The sequence below is a fragment of the Pseudorca crassidens genome, chromosome 2, assembly GCF_039906515.1.
Source record: "Pseudorca crassidens isolate mPseCra1 chromosome 2, mPseCra1.hap1, whole genome shotgun sequence".
NCBI classification, from domain to species: domain Eukaryota; kingdom Metazoa; phylum Chordata; class Mammalia; order Artiodactyla; family Delphinidae; genus Pseudorca; species Pseudorca crassidens.
The window spans coordinates 67,839,994-67,866,115 of NC_090297.1; the positions used below are offsets into that span (position 1 = coordinate 67,839,994).

Here is a 26,122-nt window from a genome sequence, read left to right on the forward strand (position 1 = left end):
AAGGAAGCCAGAAAAGCTGTTTTCTATGCATACTACCTCCCCCTGACTAACCATGATTAATGATTTTTGTTAGTGGACTAATTATACCACTGACTTCACAACTGGAATAAGAAATAGGAGCCATTATTGGCTTAAATGACTCGCCGCCCCCCGTGAATAATAAAAATTTAACACCAGTGAGTATTTGCAAAGAGTAACTATAAAGCCGAATATATTATGTCTTCACCGGGATACAAAGGTTAACAACCCTTTGTGTTAAAGGCCCACCAGTTAGAACAGCTCACTACAGACCTGGGTGTAAAGAGGAAAGGGCAGCGGCAGTAGTTCTTCCCTGTAGGCGTTAATTCTTCTGTACCCTTTGGCCTCTTCCTTGTCTTTATCACTAGTACCTTTTATATACCTCTGGGATTTGATAAGGGATTTGCCAACCATGCTGGACCTCTAACTGTAGAGCAGGGAGAGCTGTTCCAATTCAGACTTTTTTTTTTTTCCTTGCGGTACGCGGGCCTCTCACTGTTGTGGCCTCTCCCGTTGCGGAGCACAGGCTCTGGACGCGCAGGCTCAGCGGCCATGGCTCACGGGCCCAGGCGCTCCGCGGCATGTGGGATCTTCCCGGACCGGGGCACGAACCCGTGTCCCATGCATCGGCAGGAGGACTCTCAACCACTGTGCCACCAGGGAAACCCACTAATTACTTTCTTAAGCACAAAAATGCAAAATAAATAAAAATTTCCTCATTTAAAAAAGCAAATTTTCCAAAATAGTCTTGCCTGTGTTTTCATTGTGGTATACATATCATGACCCCACCTTTGGGAACACAACCTTCGATGTCAGCATTGTAAATGGCAAGTAACATAGGAGTGTAAACCACTACGAAGTTGGTGAGACCTGAGCTTGAATCCTGGCTCTGACAAGTAATATCTTTGTGACCTTAGACAAATTGCTTACTTTCATTAAGTCTCGATTTTCTTATTGGTAATATGGAGACGATAATGTATTTATAAAGCTATTGTGAGGATTAAATATGATAATGGATATAAATTGCTTAACACAGAGCTTGGCCTATAGGAAACAGTTCATATCACCTAACGTTAATGATATAACTGCTTACATCATAAATTGAGGACTATTTCACTCAAGTATTAAATAAACTAATGATCAGAATGTTTTCCTGGTGGAAACTGACCTAAAATATTTCTTTCTCTTTGCAGATCTTATATTGCACTTTAAATACACCTAAAGTTGACATGGGAAAACTCTTAGGAGCACAGATAGGTCTTGAAGATTTCATATTTGCCCATGTGAAAGGGATCAAAAAAGAAGTGAATGTGTATAAATCTGAGGATTCACTTGGTCTCACCATTACAGATAATGGTGCTGGCTATGCTTTTATAAAGGTAAGTCTTAAAAAATAACTGTGTGACTTAACTGAGGGTAACATATAATCTATATTATATGAAAATCTACCAGGTCAAAGAAAGTTTGAAATGATCTTTGGAGTGAGAGCTGACTCGACAGCGATGGATGGATTGGTAATGTTTCCTTTAAAAAATGTTTCAAAGACACTATTCTTTTTTTTAAAATTAATTTATTTTATTTAATTCATTTTTGCTGGGTTGGGTCTCCTTTGCTGCGCGTGGGCTTTCTCTAGTTGCGGCGAGCAGGGGCTACTCTTTGCTGCATTGCACGGACCTCTTATTGTGGTGGCTTCTCCGTTGCGGCGAGCGGGGGGCTTCAGGAATTGCCGTGTGTGGGCTTAGTTGCTCTGCAGCATGTGGGATCTTCCTGGACCAGGGCTCGAACTGCGTCGCCTGCATTGGCAGGCGGATTCTTAACCACTGCACCACCAGGGAAGTCCCAACACCATTCTTTTGTTTACTCTTTCCTTGATTTTTTTTTTTTCCTTCAGATTAAACTTCCTCTAGAATTTAGCATTTACTGAAAATGAAAGCCTGGCCCTGGTGCCTACTTATCCTCATGGGATCTTGTAGGTCTGTTGCTCGTCAGCATGTGACTTCCATGCTGATTGCCATTGATTTTGTGTTATTTCCAAGAGCACATATTTTTGGCCACCTTATTTTCTTTAAAAAAATGCTCTTCAGTGGGCTTTCCTGGTGGTGCAGTGGTTGAGAGTCTGCCTGCCGATGCAGGGGACACGGGTTCGTGTCCCGGTCTGGGAAGATCCCACATGCCGTGGAGCAGCTAGGCTCGTGAGCCATGGCCGCTAAGCCTGCGTGTCCGGAGCCTGTGCTCTGCAACAGGAGAGGCCACAACAGTGAGAGGCCCGCGTCCCGCCAAAAAAAAAAAAAAAAAATGCTCTTCAAAAATATCTGAACATATACAGTTGACTCTTTAACAACACAGGTTTGAAATGTGTGGGTCCACTCAGATTTTTTTCAATAGTAAACATTACAGTGTAATGCAGTCCAGGTTGGTTGAATCTATGGATGTGGAACTGTGAATATGGGGAACTGTTCACATGGTGGGATTTTTTTTTTTTTTTAATGCTCACAACAATTCCATTTGGTATCATGTTTTCTTTTTAATTACTTTTTTGTTGAGATGTAACAGATGTACACCTTTAACGAATGTTTACAGATCTGTGTAAACACCACCTAGAGTAAGGGAAATTTCATTTCCCTCACCCAGAAGACTCCCTTGTGCTCCTTCTCGGTCAGTACCCTTCCCCCACAAAGGTAGCCACTATTTCGACCTCTATCACCATAGTTTTGCTTGTTTTTGAACTTCATGCAAGTGGAATCACATATTATGTACTCTGCTGTTTCTGGCTTTTGCTCAACATGTCTGTGAGGTTCATCTCTGGGTAGGCACTATTATCAACTGTTATAGATGTAGAAACAGGTTTGGGAAGGTTAAGCAGCTTGCCCAGAGTTAATGCAGCTGGACAAATTCAGGATTTGAATCCAAGCGATCTGACTCCAGAGCTGGCAATCCTACCCACTGAGCTTAGAATTAGTGATAAAATTTCATGCCTTTTTTTGGTCCAGATCCTTGATTTTCTGATGCATTGTCATCACTGAAAAAAATAGCCTTAGGGAAGTTATCTTCTTAACTGTAAATAGTACTTTAATTAACTTCCCACTTGATAGAATGGCTATTTTTAGCTCTGCAAAAGATATGACTCTGCTGAAGGTTGAGCGGGTGACCAAATGGAAAATCCGTGAGTTGGGAAAGTCATGTGGGATTATCTGGGGGAAGCTCAGGACATGAGGTACATGGAGCAATGCCATTCTAATGTCAGCAGGGAAGGGCTTGGAAGTTTTGCAAGGGAAGGGCTTGGAAGTTTTGCAAACACGCATGGATTTTTTAGATCTTAGCCTCTGATGTCCAGAGCTTGTGTTTCTATTTTTTTATGTCCCTTCAGACATGTGCCTGCCTCAGATTACTAGTCACTAGCCCTGTGGGGACAGAGAACATGGTGTCAAAGAGAAAGTGGAGCCTAAGCCAAACCTCCAACTTACAGTTCAACTTAGAAAAGAAATGAATATCATACTGTGTACAAGGTTGATATGATGCTTTAAAAATTGTGGAGGGCATGATTTCAGACTTACTGAAAGAGTGTAATAACAAAGAACTCACATGATACCCTTTACTCAAAAAAGTTTTACCATTTGCCACATTTGCTTTATTCTCTTAAACACACATATACATATATGTAATTTTTCCTGAACCATTGGAAAAAGTGGAGTGCATGTATTATGTCTCTTTATCCAGTAATACTTCAGAATGTAGTTTCTAAGAACAAAGATATTCTCTTTAGTATACCTACAGTACAATTATGAAATTCAGAAAACCTAACAGCGATACAATACTGTCAAACTAATCTAATGTCCATATTGCAATTTTATCAGTTGTCCTCGTAATGCATTTTTATCCTGGAATAAGTCCAATACAGGATCATGTATTTCATTTAGTTATCATGTCTTTTTAGTCATCTTTACTCTAGAATAGTTCCTCAGCCTTTTATAGAATATCCCTCAATTTGGACTTTTCTGATGTCTCTTTATGTTGTGAAACCGGTTATTACGCATTTTTGGCAGGAAAATTAGATAAGTGATGTTGTGTCCTTCTCAGTGTATTACCTCAGAAGATGCATTTTATTGGTTTGTCTCACTATTCATGATGTTAATTTTTTCCCTTGTGTAAGGTAGTGGCTGCCAGTCTTATTCACTGCGAAGTTATATTTTCCTTTGTAATTAATAATTTGTGGAGAGATACTTTGAGATTATGTATATATCTTGTTCTCTTAGTCACACCCCACACACTTAGCATCTATTGATGAGTCTTGCCTGACTCGGTCTTTAATGGTTGCAAAATGGTGGTCTTTCTAATTCCATCATTTCCTATATATATTTTTAAAACATTCTATTATAATAAAGCACTCCACTTATTTATTATCTATTAGCAATGAACACATGATTTTTAAATTAATTTTTATTGGAATATAGTTGATTATACAATGTTGTGTTAGTTTCTGCTGTACAGCAAAGTGAATCAGATACATATACATAAATCTACTCTTTTTTAGATTCTTTTCCCATGTAGGTCATTACAGAGTATTGAGAAGAGTTCCCTGTGCTATACAGTAGGTCCTTATTAGTTGTCAATTTCTTATTCAGTGGGTCCATTACCATCATTTATTTTGATACTCCAGTTTCCTGAGATTTGTCCTGCAGGAGTCCTTTTCAGCTGGCTCCTGTATCCTTTTGACCTGCCTCCCATTATTTTATTGAGCAATTCCTTCCTTTCTGGTACAACAAGATGTTCTACGATCATCTTTTATCTTGTTTTCCCCAGGCTTGGAATCAACCATTCTTCAAGGAGTTCTCTTTTTTAGTGAGGATGGGTATTTCAAAATCAAGATCTGAGCTGGTCGCATGCATTCATTGCTACCTGAGTGTCAGTGTTCCTAGGTCCTTTCAGTTACCACAGAAAGGGTTAGAAAACATGTATTTTAGGAATTATGATTTCATAATTATGCCTCCAATCTAATCCTGCCCCACAAGGTGCTACCTTGGCTTCCCCACTAAAATATTTGCTCTCAAGATTATTGAAATATTTACTTATTTCCTTATTTCTACAATATACATAAAATAGTTTCAGAATTGCTGTATTTGTACTCTGAAAAATCTATTAAGAGTTCAAGATTTCTATGCATTTTTTTGTCTTTAAATGTATGTACACAAAGTATTCTCTTCAGAAGTTAACTTGGAATAGGTTCTCACTTGCCCCTCCTTCCCCCACCCCATGATTTTTTTTTTTTTTTTCCTTCTGTACGCGGGCCTCTCACTGTTGTGGCCTCTCCCGTTGCGGAGCACAGGCTCCGGACGCGCAGGCTCAGCGGCCATGGCTCGCAGGTCCAGCCGCTCCGGGGCATGTGGGAACCTCCCGGACCGGGGCACGAACCCGTGTCCCCTGCATCGGCAGGCGGACTCTCAACGACTGTGCCACCAGGGAACCCTCCCCCACCCACCCCATGAATTTTATTCATTTGAAATAGTGTTGAATCCATTTGCTTCTATTCAAATTGAGTTTGAGTTTTTCCTCTCATGTTGATTTAATTTTCTGAGTATGTAAAATGGTTTCAAAAGTTAAAACTATAATAAAAGATGTATTCAGAGATGTCGCTCCTTCTGTGATCCCCATTTACTCATTTTCCCCACTCCTTAAAGTAATCAATTTTGTTAATTTCTGGCTCACTCTTCCAGTGTTTTTGCCAAGATAAGCAGAAAAAATGTAATGTTCCAAGAGTTCACATGTCATCCTTGTTTGGGGACTATGCTAATCTTCTCTGTATGGTTCCAATTTTAGTGTATGTGCTGCTGAAATGAGTACTTGATATGCTTTTAGCAGTGGCTGCAAATCAGTGAAGGTTGATGTAAGAGAACAGTGTTGTGGGGATTCAGACAAGGGTGAGGAGGAAGGAGTCCATGATTAGGAAGGCAGTGCAGTGGTGTATAGGACCACGGGCTTTAGAATCAGGCCTGCTTTTGGTCTTGCTTCAACCATTTATTTACTTGCTGTGTGACCTTGGACAAGTCATTAAAGTCATTTCTGTGCCTTCTCTCAAATGGAATATTAGCACCTACTTTATAGGATTATTTGGGTATAAACTGATGACACCTCTGAAATGTTTGATAGTACTTATAATTGATAGCTAATAACTTAATAAATAGCAACAACAACAAATCATCACATACTTAGGAGATGAGATCGATGGCAGAGAAATGTATTTACTAGTACCACATGGTTCTCACTGATAAGCCTCTTCAGGTGGAAAGACAGCAGACTTAAACATGTATAACTTTTGTACCCAAGTCTTAACATTTCCCAGGAAAATATATATAAATAACTTAATCAGAAAAATCAGAGTATACTTACAACAAACTCTACAAATTCCTAAAATAGTTCAGGACCAGAGTTGGCGTACATTTTCTATAAAGGGCCAGGTAGTGAATATTTTAGGCTTCATTAAATTTTAGGGTCATACAATCTTTGTTGCAACTACTCAACTCAACGTTGTAGCACAGAAGTTATATACAATACTTAAACTATGAGCATAGATGTCTTTTAGTAAAATCTTCTTTATGGACACTGTAATCTGAATTTTGTATAATTTTCACATGTCACAGATATTCTTTTATTTTTTCCCAACCATTAAAAAAGGTAAAACCATTCATAACTCATGGGTCGTATAAAAACAAGTGGTAGGCCAGATTTGACCTCCGAACTCTTGTTTCCTTTTCCCTAGTTTAACAGAAGAGAATACTTATAGATTCAAAATAAAAATAAGGGCTTATACTATGCAATTAAGAAATGAAAACCTAAGTTGATTTAGAATTGAAGTAGCTTATAAATAACCACAGAACTGTCATTTTCAGAATATCTTATAGAAATCTGTATACTTTGGGATACTTTTACTTTACTAGAACTAAATCACATTTTAGCATGATCCTTTGAGAAATATGGTACTCATATATTTCTAATATTTTGATTATTTATCCAGAACTAATAATTGTACAAGATTAAGGGACTCGGGGGGCGGGGGCGGGGGCAGTTCTGGGATGGAAGCTAGGATCTCTGAGAAGAGGCATGTAAAGCAAGAATAGAAGTGGTGATCTGAGAAAAGAGGTAATATTTGAGATCTGGAGGCCATGATATAGATGAAGAACAGCTTTAGTAGAGGTAAGAAAAAGTAAAGTAGGAGGGTGGAGTTTGTAAAAAAAAAAAAGTTCAAAGGTGATAGGTCACCTTTTTCCAGCTTTATTGAGGTATAGTTGACATATAACATGGTGTAAATTTAAGGTGTACAATGTATTGATTTGATACACTTAGTATCGTAAAATGATTATCAAGGTGATAGATCATCTTGGATAACTACAACCCCAAACTCCGGTCTTGAGTCAGAAGATCTTGAATTATTCATGTGACTTTCTTTCTTTCTTAACCAGACATTTGGGTTAGTTAGATCTGTTTGATTGGGAGTGTTTTGAGGAAAGAGCATGATGTCTCATAATTATACCACCTCTCTTTGAAAACCAGTTTTCTTATTTATTAGCTGTGTTATTTTGGTTAAGCCATGTCATCACTGTGCTTTGATTTCTTCATTCACTAAAGGAATATTAAATATTTCCCCTCCCAGGTGTGTTAGGACTAAATGAAATAGCTATTTACAATTGTTGTCTGCATGTTTATTATTATGAACAAGGTTTGAGGACAGTGTTTGGAGGGTCAGCAGCAGAGACTCAGAGTTGCTGACCATGTGGGCAGGGTCGGCTCAAACAACCTCGAGTCAATGCTTAAGACTTTGAGGATGGTGGGATGCCACCCTAGAGTTCTGCGGATTTGTGATGAGAAGATAGAATTTTGTAACTATATGGGATGAGTTAATAGAAGTTAATATAATAACGGTCTGAAATGTTTGGGAACCTCTACGTTTAATAATATTGTAAATCCTACCTTCCAAAAAATATTTAATGTTGTCTTCACATTTTGCAGCATCAAGCTCCAAAGCCAGATGAGAGAAAGTTCTAAGTGTTTAAGAGAATGATATTAAGTAACTCAGTAAATATAAATATAGAATTAATGCCTCTTTTTTCTTGCTGGTCCTTTGTGCCCGAGTAGCACTTTTAGCAATATTATTAATCTATATCAAGTTATGGTATGATTATTAAAGTATATTAAATTGCAGAAACTTGTTTCAGTTGCTACCTCATTCTTTTTTTTTTTTTTTTCCTGCGGTACGCGGGCCTCTCACTGCCGTGGCCTCTCCCGTTGCGGAGCACAGGCTCCAGACACGCAGGCTCAGCGGCCATGGCTCACGGGCCCAGCCGCTCCGCGGCATGTGGGATCTTCCCGGACCGGGGCACGAACCCGTGTCCCATGCATCGGCAGGCGGACTCTCAACCACTGCGCCATCAGGGAAGCCCGCTACCTCATTCTTTATTCTATCTATTTAGGAAGCTAAGGCTCAGGTCACCCACAAAATATATCATCAGTGTCTCCCACTTTGCTTCTATATCTGATTCACCTATGGTGCCTTTCTCCAAGTTTCTTATGTCGATTTTCCTCTCTCTTCATCCCAGATTCTTATCCACTGGCCCTGATGATTACATATGCATTGACTTTTCTCTTGCCCACCTGGATTCTCACCTTGCTACCTGCTGACTTCTGGTAATTGCCCTTCCTCCCTCTCTCTGGGCACCTTTCTTGTGACCTGTGGCTACTCATAGGTCCTGGTGACCCTAGATTTCTGTTACTCTGCCATTTAATTTACTGGTAAGATTCATACATGTCTTTAAAGTCTTTCATTTAGTTTTATATAGTGCTTATTTTTAATAAAATTACAACAGTAAGTCTTAAACTAAAAATATGTGGAACTGAAATTTGTATGGTATAGTTGATCAAAGGAAAAAATAGGTTCAGAATGTATCAAGAAACAACTTAGAATAAAAATGAAGAAAGTCAGAGTTATAGATTTTCATATTCTCTAGTGACTTAAGAAAGGTTAGATGACAGAATATTACATTTTTTTGCTTTGTTTCTTTAAACTCTAATCTTTTGTTTAATCTCACTTATGTTTCTATGACAGTTTGAAAACTCCAGGTGTACTGAGTGGTTTGTTACCACTCAGTACAGTGTTTGTTACCCTTGTTTGTTTCTCTAGTTTATGTGTCAAATATGGACTTACTAAAAAAACATTGTCACTTAGATTATGAAATTTCTGGTTTTTTTCCTTTAAAATTAACTACCTGTAATGACAATAATCTCCGTGTGAATAAGCATTATTGTGTCATTAGCATAAAGCCTGTTAACAGTTATTACAATGAACATATCAGTGTTCTTAAAATTGGGGGGGTAAAAAAGAAACCCACTGTAAGTTTTGGTATATTGTAATACAATTTAAAAATTAAAAATGCCCAACCTTTCTAGGTTAGTCTTCTACAACTTGTTTTTTCTTATGACAGTATTATGGAGATGTTGGGGTACTTGAGATCGGTTTGTCTCTCAACTCGTGGACGCAGTAATCAATCCCCTGCTGCCTCAGAAGATGTTGTTACTCCACCTGGCAAGAGTGGGGAATACACACACTTCAGTTACACAATAGCAGCAGCCCCTAATATTTCCAGCCTGTCATTCTCACAAAGGATTTGTGATGCCCGAGGCAGACTGTGGCCTGCATTTTGCCGTGTTCCTCACCACTGTTGAAGAATTTGTACATCCTCTGTGCGGCTGTTACCTGTGCAGAGCTTTCTGGAGCTTCTGTCCCTAAAATCTTTTCAGAAATTCTTAGGATTATGTTAGGGAGTCTTACACCTCATCTTGAAACTCTGTGCTACTGATATATTGTACATACCTATGATAGAGTTAGGAAAGACCAATTTGATATTTCTCCTTGGGTCCTAAGTTCTCCTCACCTAAAATATATGAATGAAAAGCGATGGTATAACATCCTTCTCATTGGCTCCACAACTGGTAACCACACCTGTCTCTTAAGTATCAATATTCTTTTTTTTTTTTTTTTTTTTTTCTGGTACGCGGGCCTCTCACTGTTGTGGCCTCTCCCGTTGCGGAGCACAGGCTCTGGATGCGCAGGCTCAGTGGCCATGGCTCACGGGCCCAGCCGCTCTGTGGCATGTGGGATCTTCCCGGACCGGGGCACGAACCCGCGTCCCCTGTATCGGCAGGCGGACTCTCAACCACTGTGCCACCAGGGAAGCCCAAGTATCAATATTCTTAACTACCAATTCTTGTCTTGCATTTGTAACTAAGGTTTAAAAAACTGTAGCTGGTAGAAGAAGCTCAAGCTTTATTCTGATGTAATGGGCCTCATGTTGAAATGATTCAACAATCATTTATGGAGGGACTTTTCTGTGCAGATGTTGTGCTAGGCAAAGGGCAGTGGTGAAGAAGACCATCTCTGTCCCCAAGGATATTACAGTTCAGTAGTGGAGACTGAGAGATAAATGAACAATTGCAGTATGGTTTGTTGAACTTGGCAAATTCCTTGATCTTCTGATCGAGACATGAGACTCTCATAAAGTTTGTTAAAATTAATTGAGATGGCGAATGTAAAGTACCTAGCTTAGAGCTCAACTTATGTAGCAGAAAGTACTACATGAGAGTGGCACCTTACCTAGTCTTGGAGTGGGCTGGGAGGTGTCAGGAAAAGCTACTCAGAGGAGGTGGTGACTGTGATGGAAGCTGAATTCTGAATGATAAATAAGAATGGTTGGGGGGCTTCCCTGGTGGCGCAGCGGTTGAGAGTCCGCCTGCCGATGCAGGGGACACGGGTTCGTGCCCCGGTCCGGGAGGATCCCACATGCCCCGGAGCGGCTGGGCCCGCGAGCCATGGCCGCTGAGCCTGTGCGTCCGGAGCCTGTGCTCCGCAACGGGAGAGGCCACAACGGTGAGAGGCCCCCGTACCGCAAAAAAAAAAAAAAAAAAAAAAAAAAAAAAAGAATGGTTGGGAGTAGGATGGTTGTCTTTGTTGTTTGGGCTTCTGTCTTTAACTGAACATTAAACTGCCTTGTTGATGTGTCAGTATATTGTATGTAATGTCTCAAGAGCACGATAAGTAATGTTACACAGTGCTATTTTATATTAAGTATTACCCTTCATTTTCTTTCAGAGAATTAAAGATGGCAGCATAATTGACTCAGTTAAAACAATCTGTGTGGGGGATCACATTGAAGCCATCAATGGAGAAACTATCCTTGGGTGGCGTCACTTTGATGTTGCTAAGAAGTTAAAGGAATTAAAAAAAGAGGAACTCTTTACCTTGAAGTTAATAGAACCTAAGAAGGCCTTTGGTAAGTCGGTTTGGTTTATCTTTCTCAGGGAAATGAGTACTGTGATATGGTACCATGTGCTTTGGTATATCAGTTAAGAACATAGGAAGTGATAGATAAGCTCTACTTATAAGGAAAACAACCATTGAAGGAGAAAAAGATTACCTAGAAGGACATTTTCTTAAAAAGACATTTTGGAGTTATAAAGTGTCATGTATAGTGACTCAATTTGCTCCAAGCTTGAAGAACAGCACCTTGTATTGCGTTCATCTTGCCGAGCAGGGAGATTTTTGACTGAGCTCTCTGAACAGTGGTATCTGTCACTCATGGACCTCAATAGCAAAAATTTTAGTTACACACAGAATTGGTATTTAAAGTAGTTATTTGGTCTATTTTAAAGACTTCCTTCAATACTCTTCCTCCATTGGCATTTTAAACTTGGCAGTGTGGAATGGTATGAAATTGCTTCTACTTTGGTGTGACATCTGTACTTGCTTGGTTTTAGCCATGGCAGCTGTGTTCCAACTGCTGTTCAAACCCCTAGGGCTATCTCATCTACAGGAAAATGTGCCAGCTTCTCTCTCACTACCCAGAACTATTTTAATAAGCCAAATGATGGCCTAGTGTTCATCAGTGTTAAAATATCTTCAGCAGAATCATTCTCAGCCTGCCCTTGCTCATCTGTGACTCCACCCACCTTATGTTCTTTCCTTTGCTCACAAAGCATAAATATTCCTTATAGTTTGTCTCTAATGGCTTTTCTCAGGGCAGTTAATGACAATGATGAGTGAATGCAGTGGGTCTGGGCAATTATATTTCCCCACCCTAAGCAAGTAAGGGGCAGATCCTAGCCATACGAAATTGAAACACTTTCTCTGCTTCCAAGCAATTCTGTGCCATTTAATAGAAATGCAGTGTAGGTGGTATTGCTTGTGGGTGACAGAGTTCCAAGAAGATGTAAGAAAAGGATGCCTTATGCCAGTAGTGCTCCTGGAGGGACCATTCTAGGAACCACTGCTGCAGATACCGTGGTTCTGCATGGTACATCACAGCATCTGAGCTCACTTCCCACAGAGGAAGGTGGGCCATCACGCAGAGTTCTATCCAGCAGCCCCTTTTGAAATGGCTTTATTTGGTAACCAACTTCCCAGGTATCACAGCATATAAACTGATAGGATGTAGGCAGTTTGAGATAAACAGTATCTGATTTAGACTCTTTGTAAATCAAAATTATTCTCTTAGTACAGCTCAAGAAATATAATTTCTTTCTACATTTATTTCTACCATAGAATCTGTTTTCCAGAGTCGATCTCTTCCTGTTTTTCCTTGTCTGCATATAAATTGTGTGGTCCCTGTGTTCTTTTGTAGAAAGTTGCTGGTATACCTTAACTTGGATGTTAGGTTGGTAATAGTCTTGGATGTTACAGAGGTCATTGTATTTGGGTATTATTGCTCCACGATTAGATTTTTTTCCTTCAGTATTTGAGATACATGTACGGACGGTTGGTGTACTTCACTGCCTTATGTGTCTGCGTTGGCTGAACCTGCTCTTTTGCTTCATATGAATTCCATGGACAAATTTGAAAAGGAGTTTCCTAATGGGGGTATATTATTTCAGGCAGCTCACATTCTGGTGGTATGAGTTAGGATACCTGGAGATTGATTTTGGGGCAGTGACAAGTTTTTATTTTCCATGGTTTCAATGGCAGCTTAACTCAATGTAACACCTGCTGGTGTATATGCATTTTTCACTCTGTAGATCAAGGTTTGCCTCTGGGCCCTAGCCCGGGGATTTCTCTTAGAAGTAGGCCTTGCTTCTCTTTCCACCCTTCAGCCCTTAATTTTGGTGCCTGTCTTTTTGACTCTAGGATAAAGGCAATGCTAGCTTGTTCCTTACCCTGTGGCCTTATTCCAGCACTTAGCTCTTTGCCAGGGAGGGAATATACATGAGGAGGTACTTGGGGGACCAGTCTTGGCCCCATTCTCTCCATCCCCATCTTATCTTTTGCTATGTTTCCTTCCTTCCTGTGTTTTTCTAGCATTTTCATTGATTCATTGATTCAAATTTAAAGTCCTTCATGATCTGACTCTGTCATCATGGATTCCTACCAGGAGAAAGGGCCAGTCTACATGAGGCAGAATTCTCTTCTTTGCATTCAGATAGCTTCAGCCAAGATGGCCTAAGTCATTTCTTGGACTTAACCAAAAGCTGTCAGAAATAGCCACACAATCCAGTATCTTGAGATTTTCCTATCAGCTTCCCAAAGATTTAGCCTGGGGAGGCATGTGGACTGTGTCCCAAAATATAGGAGGGAATAATGTAGTTGGCTGCTTTGTGCTGGCATAGCAGGTATGATGAACACAACTTCTTAACCGCTGATGAGGGAATCCGTACTGCCTGTTTTATTTCCATATTTTACACCCACCACTATCCACACTCCACTTCTAGGGGCCACTATATGTGTCAAGATTCTTTGAGAGCTACGGAATAAGCACTATCTAATTTAAGGAAAAGACATTTTTGGGAAAGACTATCAAGTAGGTCTCAGAAACAAAGAAAGTTCAATCAAGTCTTGGAAAGGTAGGAACTGAGGCTGTTTCAGGGATGTGTGAACAAGGAGCCCTTCATGGTACTGGCTTAATTGACTCCCTCCAGTTATTTCCTGTCTTCATGTTACCCCACTTAGGATTCAAATTCCTGGGAGGGGGGTACTTATTAGGTCATGTGTCTGTCTTGATAGTGGGGAAGGCAGACTACATAATTGACAGGCCCACCAAAATCACACAGAACAGTGAAGGGGAGGAAGTTTCCTTTTGGGTAGGAAAAGGCAGATGTCCATTTAACCATTTCTCTAAGCTTTTACGTCTTGTTCTTTAGGTAGAGAAGTGTTTGTTTTCTCTTGACTTTGAATCTGACTCTATCCATGCATGATGCTGTTAGTCTGGTGTATCAGAATGAGTCTGGAGGGAGGAGGGTATTGTCAACTGGCTTTGGGTGTCTAGTCTTAAGGATTTTATTATTCTACTAAGTTTTGGGTGCTATATAGATGGCTGTTTGGCAGTGGGCTATCTGGAGACCATGACAGTATCTAACTTTCTTTCAGGGAAAGGCTAAAGCCATATTCTTCTTGGTGCTGGCCACCACATTTGGAAGGGACCTCACTCCGTAGATTTGGACTACACTCCTTGAAGGTCCTTCATTTATGTATCCCACAAATAATTTGAGAATCTGCTGTGTTCCAGGTACTCTGCTATGCCTAGCAGATACTAAGAAAAAAAGACTAAGTTATAGCTCCTGCCTCTTGAGAAGCTCACAGTCTAGCAGGAAGCTGTTATGGACTGAATTGTGTCCCCCTAAAATTTGTATGTTGAAGTCCTAATCTCCAGTACCTCAGAATGTGCCAATATTTGGAGACAGGATCTTCAAAGAGGTAACTAAGTTAAAATGACGTCATTAGGGTGGCCCCCTGGTCCAATATGACTGGTGTATTTACAAGAAGAGAAAAATTGGACATGGAGACATGTAGGAGGCGAATGCCTTGTGAACGTGAACTGCAAGCCAAGGAGAGAGGCCTCAGAAGAAAGTAACCCTGGTAACAGACGTCTAGCCCCCATAACTGTAGGAAAATAAGTTTTTGTTGTTTAAGCCATGTGGTCCTTTGTTATGGCAGCCCCAGGAAACTAATACAGAGGCCAAGAAGCAAAAAAAGAAAATATAGTGCAAGTTCTTTGACTATGGCAGTAGATCTTGGACTTCGTGACAATATAGAAGGTATAGGTTGGGTGTCTTAGCAGTCCTTTGGCCTTGGGCAGATGGCAAGAACTTACCAATATGTTTTCATTCAATGAATATTTGAGTAATTAGTATATACTGGTCTTAGGGTGTTAGTTGCTGGGATAAGAGTCACTGTTCATCGAGAAACAACTGTGTTCCATCACCATACTACATACTTGGTATTCCATAAATAAGATCCAGTTCTTGCCTTCAAGAAATGCATGTCTAGGGACTTCCCTGGTGGTGCAGTGGTTAAGAGTCCGCCTGCCAGTGCAGGGGACACGGGTTCAATCCCTGGTCCGGGAAGATCCCACATGCTGCGGAGCAACTAAGCCTGTGTGCCACAACTACTGAGCTTGCCCTCTAGAGCCTGCAAGCCACAACTACTGAAGCCTGTGTGCCACAACTACTGAGGCCCGTGCTCTGCAACAAGAGAAGCCACCACAATGAGAAGCCTGCACACCGCAACGAAGAGTAGCCCCCGCTCGCTGCAACTAGAGAAAGCCAGTGCAGCAGCAAAGACCCAACACAGCCAAAAAAAAAAAAAAAAAAAAGAAGAAAAGAAAAGAAAAACAACTCATGTCTAGTGAGAAGAGATGGATATGAAAAAATTTCAATAAAGGGTGTTAGAGGTGATAGAATGTACTGGAGGTCTAAAAGTGGGATACATCAAACCAGCCAAGGAGTTTAGGAAAAGCTTCCTGGAGAAGGAGTTTGAGCTGAATCCTAAGAGGCTTACTCAAGGAACGAATCAGGGAAGGTTGTCCTAGGGAGTAGGAATAGAACAAACAAAGGTGCAGAAGCATGAAGCAGTATGATATACCTTAGAATACGATGTATGTGGGTGTGATTGGAATAGAGGTTATAGGTTGTGGTGTGGCAAGAGACAAAGCCCAAGAGTCAGTGGGCACCAAATTATCAAGGGCCTTATGTATATAGATAAAGAGTGGACAGTGGAGAACCACTGAAGGGGTTTAGGCAGGGGAGAAGCATAATGAGACCTGGATTTTAGAGAGGTATTTTGGAGACTATGTCACAGAGGTAGGGTATGAGTAAAAGGTCAGGAAGTCAATAAAAACTCTATTGTGTTGAGGAGAAGCAAGATGAAATCCGGAGACAGTGCCAGTAGGCATGGAGATAAGAAATGGTTCTGAGGATTAGATGGTGGTGCGCTGGAGCCATTAGTGCCCGTCTCTTTTCAATTCCATGTTCAGTGGCATCAAGTCGGTTGCTTGAAATTGGCTCTGGTGTGGTATTTGCGTCACAGAAATAGAGAAGTGCTTCAAGGCAGGGCTTTTTTTTTTTTTTTTTTTTAACCTGGAAAGGTGACTGTTAAACATTTACCTGCATACCACTGAATATTAAGAAGGTAAAATTGGTAACGCATTGGATGTTGAGGTATAGGAAAAGAAGTTGCAAATGATCATCCACAGATCTGTGGATTGTGTGTGGTGCTCTTCCTTGAGAGGAGGAAAACTGGAAAAGAAAGATTTGGGCGAGGAGACAGGGAAGAGAGATTGTACTTACAGTACCATTTTGGCCTTACAAGTTTGAAATCTGTGGGACAGTTCAGTTGGAAATGCGTTAGACATAGATGGGCATTTAGAATTGGGGCCTAGGGAATGGGATTTCTGAGTAACTTGAAGCCATGGAAGTAGATCCAGTTACTCAGAGTAATAAGAGAAAAAGGCCAAAAACAGAGCCCTGGGGGAACCCCAACATTCAAGGGATAGAAAGAGAAGGAGTCAGCACAGTGAGGAATGGCTGGACTTGGAAGAGCCAGCTTCTGGGTGGCCTTTACCCAAGCACTCAAGGAACAAGTCACTTGTCCCAAGAGCAGATGCGCCATCGCAGCTTTCTTAAGTTGGCTATGGGACTCTGAGGGAGGAATAAACACTATTATAAAACATACCCTCAGAATCTCCTCTGCTGGTTTAAATAGCTGTTTTTCAGCCAGTAGGTCTCAACTAGTGTGTTCGGAGCACAAAGTAGAATAGAACTGAAAATTTCATAGTGCTTTGTGCCTAGTAAGGGTAAGCATTGTTTCAGTTTCAATGTTTCTGTGTATGCATATGGGTGTCTCAGATATGTAATATATGTCATGATATAATGTATTATATATATTTGTCACTGTGTCACAGCAAAAAAACCACAGAAAACAAAAAACAAAAACATTTGAAAACGACTGGTTTAAATGACCCCCTTGTTGAAAACTTGTAATTTAATGGGAAATCTTATTCATACCTAACATGGTTTCTCCTGGTCAGCTGCATTCCAATCCAAATTTTCCATCTTCTAGCCATGAGTTGATGGCAGCCTTCCCAGTTCTTATCAAGTATCGGCTGGAATGTCTCTAGTGGTAATTTTTTTAGGGCATGGCTCACTTCCTTTTCTCTTTAGCCAGTGAAAAGGAACATGTCTCCACAATGAGCTCAACCCTTCAGAGTTTGCCCTGTAAACCTAGATTTTCCCAGGGCTGTGAAAATTCATTCTTCCATTTAACTGGCTGAAGGATCAGACTAGTTCAACTGGTTTGTTTTCTTACGAGGCCTTTTAATTATTAAATGTTATGAGGCCTTGATTTTATTTAGATGAGTCTCCACTTAACTTATCCTGGAGAATTTCTTTAATTTGTAATTGTTCCACTTTATGGAAAGAGGTTTGTGGAAGGAGGTATGAAATGTATCAGTAAAGTGTTTTGAAAACAAAGGGAGTTGAAAGAATGTTGGCCTCCTAAAGCATCGATAGTCTAGTCGTTGTTTTGGGGTTAGATTTTGTTACAGATCTCTGGGCTATGTCTTCTTTTAGAGACCTCATTTCTGTGCTATGTGCCCATCAGAATAGGATGTTCAGTATGTGAAGTACGTCCGATTCCCTTGAGTCATTCACAGCTGGAAAACTTGTACCTCATCTTCGTGATTCAGCTTAACTAATGTGCTCATTTTCAAAGACTAAGTCTATTTGCTATTAAGAGAAACTTTGGCTTTTAAGTATTATGACTTCTTAGATAGACACTTCAAACATTAAAAAAATACTCTCTACTATTCATGCTATTTTGAGTGAACACTTTTCAAGCAACAGTGCTTTTGGTACTTTTTTTTTCTTTCTTAATTATTTTTGGCTGCGTTGGGTCTTCGTTACTGCGCCTGGGCTTTCTCTAGTTGCGGCGAGCTGGGGCTACTCTTTGTTGCGGTGCGCGGGCTTCTCATTGCGGTGGCTTCTCTTGTTGTGGAGCATGGGCTCTAGGCTCTTGGGCTTCAGTAGTTGTGGCACACGGGCTCTAGAGCACAGGCTCAATAGCTGTGGCGCACGGGCTTAGTTGCTCCGTGGCATGTGGGATCTTCACGGACCAGGGTTCGAACCCATGTCCCCTGCATTGGCAGGTGGATTCTTAACCACTGTGCCACCAGGGAAGTCCGGTACTTTTATATATACTGAATTCTACTAAATATCCTGTGGAATATGAAAAAAGTTACAAAAGGGACAACAAAGTGTAAGTAGTTAAGTACATAGACTCTGCCACATATGGGCTGTGTGTTAATGTGACATTGGGTAAATTAACCTTTCTGTGCTTTGGTTTCCTCACACAAAAAGTAAAGATAATAATATCGACCACATTGGGCCATTGTGAGGATTAAATGATTAAACACAAAAACAATCAGAACAGTCCCTGGTGCATATAAGTCTTTGGTGGAAGTTAGCTGCTATTATTACTACTGATACTATCTTGAAGGTGTAGCCCTTTCTTTAAGGAGTAATTTTAGAAACAGGATGAACCCCACATGAAGCAAGACAAACAATGTGGGTGAGTTGGTGATTAGCAAATATTTGTTGAGAACTCTGGCACTCTTCCGGATCGTGGAAAGACAGATGGTAAATCACATCTCATATCAAATAATGAACTATATCAGTATGTCATTGTCATAGCTGCCGTTCACTTTTCTAAGTACTTTCTAAGTCGGAAATAATTTAATCCTTACAGCCATTCTAAAAAGTTAAGCAATCTGTCCAAGATTTTAGAGTTAGCTAGTGAACGCGGGAGGTAGGCTTCTAACCCCTGCAGTGAGCCTCCAGAGCCAGCCCCTAACAGCTGTAATGGATGAGTCAGCATGTTTACTGTCCTCAAGGAGCTTGCAATTTACATAAGGAGGCAGATATATTAAGAATCAGGTAGTTTGGGCTTCCCTGGTGGCGTAGTGGTTGAGAGTTCGCCTGCCGATGCAGGGGACACGGGTTCGTGCCCCGGTCCGGGAAGATCGCATGGCCTAGCCGCTGAGCCTGTGCGTCCGAAGCCTGTGCTCCGCAACGGGAGAGGCCACAACAGTGAGAGGCCCGCGAACCCCCCCCCCAAAAAAAAAGAATCAGGTAGTTTATCAATAACCGTAATAGCTACCATTTGAAGCAATTGCTTATTAGAAGCAATATGGTATAATGGTTAAAGGCATAGATTCTGAGCCACACTGCTTGGGTTGAATTCCTACCTCTGCTGCTTACTTCCTATGTGATCTTGGACTGCTTACTTACTCCCTTCTGTGCCTGTTTACTTATCCATAAAGTGTTGTGGGGATTGAATGTGTTAATATAGGTAAAGCACTTAGAATAGTGCTTGGCACACAGTGCTGCATAAATGTAAGTCATTGCTACTAGGACTTCTATTCTGGCCTGATTCAATCCTTGTGTCATTCCTATGAAGGTTTTCTAGATAAGTAAACTGAGGCTTTGGGCAGTTGAATACCTCCCTGAGGTCATAGTACTCCATTCCTGTTTGCTCCTGAGGCTTCTGCGCTTAACAGTATGTGTTACTGCCTCTTAGACTATAATGCAAACCATATGATATGTGCTGTAATGCAGATTTAAACGAAGGGCAGTTCAGCTGAGAGCTGATTTGTCCATGACGGAGAAGGGTCCTGAAGCTGAGAGGGAGGGAGGCTGGGAGCAGTGGTAAGATTGCGAAGGAATTTTCCCAAAGTGATAAGCCATGGGACAGATGGCTTATATAGCATGTCCCACCAGTATCAAGGACCAGTGTCCCATTCCCATGTAACTCCCCATGAGAAGTGATAGGACTCCTGATAGAGTTGCAAAGGGATATCAGGGCTGTGAGAGCTGTGACCTTGCCATCTGAGGTGAAAGAGCTCCTGTGCCCTGGGCTTGGACACACTGACTTGGAGGTCAAGCTTCAGAGTAGGATCTATGTTGGACTGAGCACCATATCAGCCCTCTGGATCCCGAGAAGGGGAGACTCCCAAAGCAAAAACCAAGACTCAGTTTCTCACCAAACCTGTGGAGTGAGGGGCTCCCAGTCAGATTCAACCTGACATTTCTTTTCTCCAGAACTGTGGAGCAAAAATTTAAATCCACTACAGACATTTAAGTGGGTGTTTAAATGGGGAAAGATATGAGTAGGTGAGAAGGATTCCTGAAGAAGATTGCACTTGAACTTGGCCTTGCAGGATGGCAGGGGAAGTACAGACAAGGAAGGAGGGTTTCCTGTGGAAAAGAGTCTTGGAGGGACTGCAGCAAATCAGGCTGCAAAAACAGCTCCAGGCCATGTTAAGAAGACCTCTGAAAACTAGGGGGGGAACCTGAGCTTGTCGGAGAGGATAATAGGGAATCATGGAGATATTAGAACTGAAGAATGAAATGATGAAATAGACTCTGGGGAGTTAAGCCCGGAGGAGGAATGTTGGCTGTATTTGATTGGAGGAGAAACCACGTCAGAAGCTGCTGCAGTAGTCCAGGAGGAAATAATAAGGGCTGGGATTGGAGGCAGCAGTGGGAATTCGCATGAAAGAAGAAAGCCTGAGTAATACTGCAGAGGCACAACTAGAGGTTAGAGATGGGTTGATGCACTTTAGCTAAAAGAGGGAGAGAGAAGGTTTGGAAGAAGCAGATGTAACCCCAGGTTTCTATCGTTGGAGCCTGTGATAAAAGTGATCATTGGAAATGGGGCCATTGGATGTAGTAATGGTTTGGGAGAAAGGGAGAGAAGTTTAATTTTAGATGTATTGCATTTTATGTGACAGTGGCACTCTCATGTATGTTTTGGCAAAGGTTTAAAGCACTCACAGTGACAAATTTGGGGGCTAGAACATGCCACTTAATCATCTTTTCATGTCATAGAGTTTGTTCTGCCTTTCTTATATCTAGCTAGACATTGGTTTGGCATTTACCACAAAAATACTATGGAAGAAGATAAATGAAGAGCCAAGTTCTCTTTTGTGGGGTGTGGCAATGTGTTAGATGAATGCTGGGTGTAACCGATAAATGTGTTTTCAGTGTAAAGACTCAGTTGGATAAAGACCTAGGCTAAATATTCACTCTTTTCTACTCTAGCTATAAACTCTCTCTAAGGGAAAACTTATTAAATGCTCATGTTTTTAATCTAAGAAAGGTAAAATTATTATAATCTATAATACTGAAAGCTCTGTAATCTGTATTTCCCATGTCACTTACCCTAAACAGTGATTGATTTCTCTTAGAACTACAATGTTTAAGGAGCCTTTGGAATTAATAACAACCATGAGTGGAAGGTAGATAATAGTTCTCAGCTGTCTGTAAGCTTGATCATTAAAATAGCCACATAGGATGAAGGGGTCAAAACTGATGCTAACATGGAAGTGGCTTCCTTACTATGGTAGAACAGTGTGAAGATAATATAACTTATTGGTCTAATTGCTCTTTTTCTAATAATACACATTTCTAATAATACACATTCTTCCCATTGTATAATGGGAAGTGTCATGTAATTGTAAGACAATGGATCTGACAAATTATACTCAAAACTGTCAGAGTATGCCTTCAGAAAAATGTAAGCAGATAAACAGTTCCCTTTGTGTATGGGAAAATGCTTGATATATTAAGTGAAAAGACAGATTACAAAACAATGTACAGTAATATCCCGTTTTTTGTAAAAAACTATCTTTACATGTAGAAGAAGTGACTTGCTGTATATGTATATTGAAATGTTAACAGTTATCTCTGGTGGTGTGTTTATGAATGACTTGTTTCTTTAGGTTTCTTGTGTTTCTCACGTTTTAAATACAAAATATTAACTTTTATAACCAGAAAACAATTATTTTAAAAAAAGTCTAGCATTCCTAGTCTAGGAAGTAGAGAAACGGAATCATTCCACTTTTAGTAGCTTTATACTTTTTAACTGTATGATCATACTTATTTTAAACAGCTTTCTTTAACATTATCTTAAATGGTTCCATGTTAGAAATGTGGTAGATTATATTGTATCAACTTTTTAAATTGACAGGATTGTGTGTTTTTTGGTTTTTTTTTTTTGCGTTATGCGGGCCTCTCACTGTTGCGGCCTCTCTCGTTGCGGAGCACAGGCTCCAGACCCGCAGGCCCAGTGGGCCATGGCTCACGGGCCCAGCCGCTCCGCGGCACGCGGGATCCTCCCGGACCGGGGCACGAACCCTCGTCCCCCGCATCGGAAGGCGGACTCCCAACCACTGCGCCACCAGGGAAGCCCCCTGTAGTTTTTTTTAGTATGAACTAGACATTTTATTTTATTTTATTTATTTATTTATGTTTAGTTTTGGCTGCCTTGGGTCTTTGTTGCTGCGCGCGGGCTTTCCCTAGTTGTGGAGAGCAGCGGCTACTCTTTGTTGCGGTGCTCGGGCTTCTCATTGGGTGGCTTCTCTTGTTGTGGAGCACGGGCTCTAGGCGGGCAGTCTTCAGTAGTTGTGGCACTCGGGCTCAGTAGTTGTGGCTCACGGGCTCTAGAGCGCAGGCTGAGTAGTTGTGGCGCACGGGCTTAGCTGCTCCGCGGCACGTGGGATCTTCCCTGAGCAGGGCTCGAACCCTTGTCTCCTGCATTGGCGGGCGGATTCTTAACCACTGTGCCACCAGGGAAGCCTGGCAGGATTGTTTTTGTAACTACTAAACTTTTTAAAAGGTGGAGGAAAAATATGTGTAATAAACCATGAATAAAAGTGAACAATTTTTGATTTTTGAATTCCCATAAAATCATACTATGGAATAAAATAAGTATAAAAGGATAAAAATACTTTAGCCATCCTTTTAACTTCCTCGTGTTAGAGTCCCGAGGTTTGTAATATTTTTGGTGACACAGTCCCCTCTGGATTAAAATTATCCCAGAGATGCACATTAACTTTTGCCTGTAATTTCAGGGAGTTATGAAAATAGGGTTGAGTTTTTCTCAAATGACACCTTACCTAGAGAACAAGATGATTTTGGGCATAGTTATTTCCCTTCTGACACTTGTCTTACACTGTTCAGTCTCATTAAAGGAACAGTTAAGAGCAACTTTGTGTAGCCTTTTTTTTTTTTTTTTGGGTGGATTGGGTCATGTGTTGCCAGCCCTTTTGATCCGATAGCCACCTTGTGTATGTGGCATCCACTTATCTACTTTTGCTTCGTATCCACCCCAGCACCCTACCAGCTCGATCAAAACAAAAAAAACAGCATAGCTATTCTAAAGAAGTCTGAAGAGTGTTGGAGAGAGGAAGGAGACATAGAAAAAGGGAATGAATAGTTCAAGTTTTAAATTCTGGGGCAAAGCTAGATTTTATATCAGCTACTCTGAGAGAGGGGTGGGGGGAGAGAGAGAGAGAGAGAGGGAGGGAGGGAGAGAGGGAGGGAGGGAGGGAGGGAGGGAGGGAGTGTCGGGGGTCGAGGTAGGGAAGTGAGCACACCAGCTGTTTATGGACAGTGTCATTTATGTATGTCCAAGCATTGGAAGGTCTCTTTAGAAGGGTTGCTTCATTGCTCAGACACAATTCTGTATCTGTGAGGTATCTTTCACTTGGAAACAGTGGAAAACCTTATGACCCTGGCTAATGCAGAAAAGGGAAGCTTATAAATCAACCGTCCGTGAGTGATGCCGGCATTAGCAAAGCTCTATGTAGGGCCCGTACAATGTGATCAGGACCCTGTTTCTTGCCCTTCCTTTGTGCTCTGCTGCCTGAGACATCATCTTCATCATCCATCCATCCTTAACGTATCCCAAGATGGTGATCAGCAATGGCTGGGACCATGTGCTTCCTTATTTACATAGAACAGAAAAAGAGAGTGTCCTTGCCTCAGAATTTCTAGCAAAAGTCCTTAGATTTTTTTCTGACTTACCTTTGTTCCCATGTCCACCTCTGAAACAATCACTGTGATGAAGGGGATCAGTTAGCTTGGCCCATTCGTGTGTCCCATTCCTGAAGCTGGGAGCAATCAGCTTCCCCTGTACCACAGGGATCCTCATGACCACTGGGTACTGAGAAGACAGCCAACTAATGTCTGTTACCAATGGCAACTCATAATCTTTAATAGAATATAAAATCAGGCAGTGGCTCTGGGGTAGACCAGCTCTACCACTTACCAGTTGTCTATGACCTTGATGAAATCATCTTACTTCTTCAAGCCTCAACTGTAAGTTTAGTTGTAAAATTAGAGTAATACCTACCTTGTAATAGTGTTGTGAAGATTAAATAAAAGAACTTATCAGAATTTCTAGTACCTGGGACATATTAAATGGTCAGTTAAAAAAGTTACCTTTAATTTTCCCAGATGATCTATGTTTTTGCTCCTAGATGAATTATAGTATAGATGTATGTATGTATATTTATTCCTTTGAAATAAGACTGCAGTCTAAGAATAACACTAGTATATGAAACAGCATATAACGCTTTATAGCCATATGTAGTGAGAAATTCTATACCTTGAGAGATTGTCTGAAAATGAGGGCAGAGAGCTGCAAACCCCAAAGTAAAGTTGTCGACCCTAATTATTACTGTTTTGTAGGCATGCGTCAGTCTCCAAGAGAAACTTAAAATTTGAATTTTGATGAGAAATCACCCAAATTTTAAAAGTTGGCAACTAATTTAAAAAATCTGAAAACGTTGCACACTTCACAAACATGTCTGTGGACCACATGTCACTGAACTACCTGTTTGCAGCCTTGGACTGTGAGAGTTATCCTTTGTGCCCAAGTCCTTTTCTCTGGTATCATCCATGCACACTAAACTTCTCAGGTACCCAATGGGAAGAAAGTTTCAAGTGAATTATTCCCAAGAGGGGTAGAGGCGTGGTAAACTGAGAGTCACCCAGTTGGGAGGGACTGTAAAACATCAACTCTCCACTCCTTGCTTTTGGAGTCTTGGAACTCATGGCCTGGAGCATGATCCCTTCCCCTTTTCCCACGTAGCCTTGCTGTCTTAGACCTTCATGGCTGGGTCTCTGCTTGGACATTTTCCCCAGGAAGTTTTGGGTTCATGAGAATGAAGCATGGGAGCCCACTTGGACCTTTGATACCATCCCTCCCTATGATTAATACATTGATGAATGACGTCTATTCTTGTGAATTTGGTTAGTGTGAATCAATCCCTAAGACTCAGGTCAGTTCTGGGAACACTGGAAGAAAGCATTTCTGGGCCTGCAGTGCTGAAAGTCATTGGTATACACATCCTGCAAAGTCCTGCCTGAGTTGCCATATGGCCACCATTTTTGATGCTGTCGAACTCCAGAGGTGGAAATTATAGAAATGGATTAGTGAATTTGGTGAAGTAGCTTAGTTCACCTACATGGGTGGTTAGGGGAGGGGACTCTAAGTTTCCAGGTTGGAGTGTTGATGTGTCTGCCCTCTTGCCCACACGGTGTCATGTAACTCTAACAGGACGTTTTGAATGGGGGTCAGAGGTCCAATGAGATGGACACTGGAGGGCCCCCACTGCTGAGTGCCCCCATCCCCCCGAGGAGCTGGGCTTAAACTCAGCCACTTTGGCGAATCTGAGTAGGGTAATGGGTCATCTGTTGTTTCTACTCCCCTGTAAATGGAAGGGGGAAAAAAATCACAGTTCTATAGAAGGTAGAATAAAAAGGAGACCTTTGTATTTGAAGTGACAGTTTTCTGAACATTTGAAGAGAGACTTCTGCATGTTTTTCATCCTGGGAAAACCAGTGCAAATGGTTTTGTTGGGGAGAGCATGGGACGAGCAGATGGCTGTCTGTCCAGTGTGGACCGTGTCAGCAGAAGCAAGTCCAACAGCAGTAGCAGCTCTCTGTGTATGAG

General features: G+C 41.2%; 1 protein-coding gene and 1 non-coding gene across 4 annotated transcripts in view; one reads left to right on the forward strand and one right to left on the reverse strand.

Annotated features, from left to right (window-relative positions):
- GIPC2 (GIPC PDZ domain containing family member 2) overlaps positions 1–26,122 on the forward strand; it is an 86,070-nt gene that overhangs the window by 26,781 nt on the left and 33,167 nt on the right. For all 3 annotated transcript variants that reach the window (XR_010940916.1, XM_067726667.1, XM_067726668.1), the window contains exons 2-3: positions 1,212–1,397; positions 11,153–11,333. Coding sequence is in view for 2 of the 3 variants with exons in the window: in XM_067726667.1 (XP_067582768.1) it covers positions 1,212–1,397; positions 11,153–11,333 (367 nt within the window). In the remaining variant the exon portion in view is untranslated. The remainder of the gene's footprint in view (positions 1–1,211; positions 1,398–11,152; positions 11,334–26,122) is intronic.
- LOC137220282 (U6 spliceosomal RNA) lies at positions 5,750–5,856 on the reverse strand. The gene has a single exon (XR_010941593.1). It is a non-coding gene; the product is annotated as a U6 spliceosomal RNA (small nuclear RNA).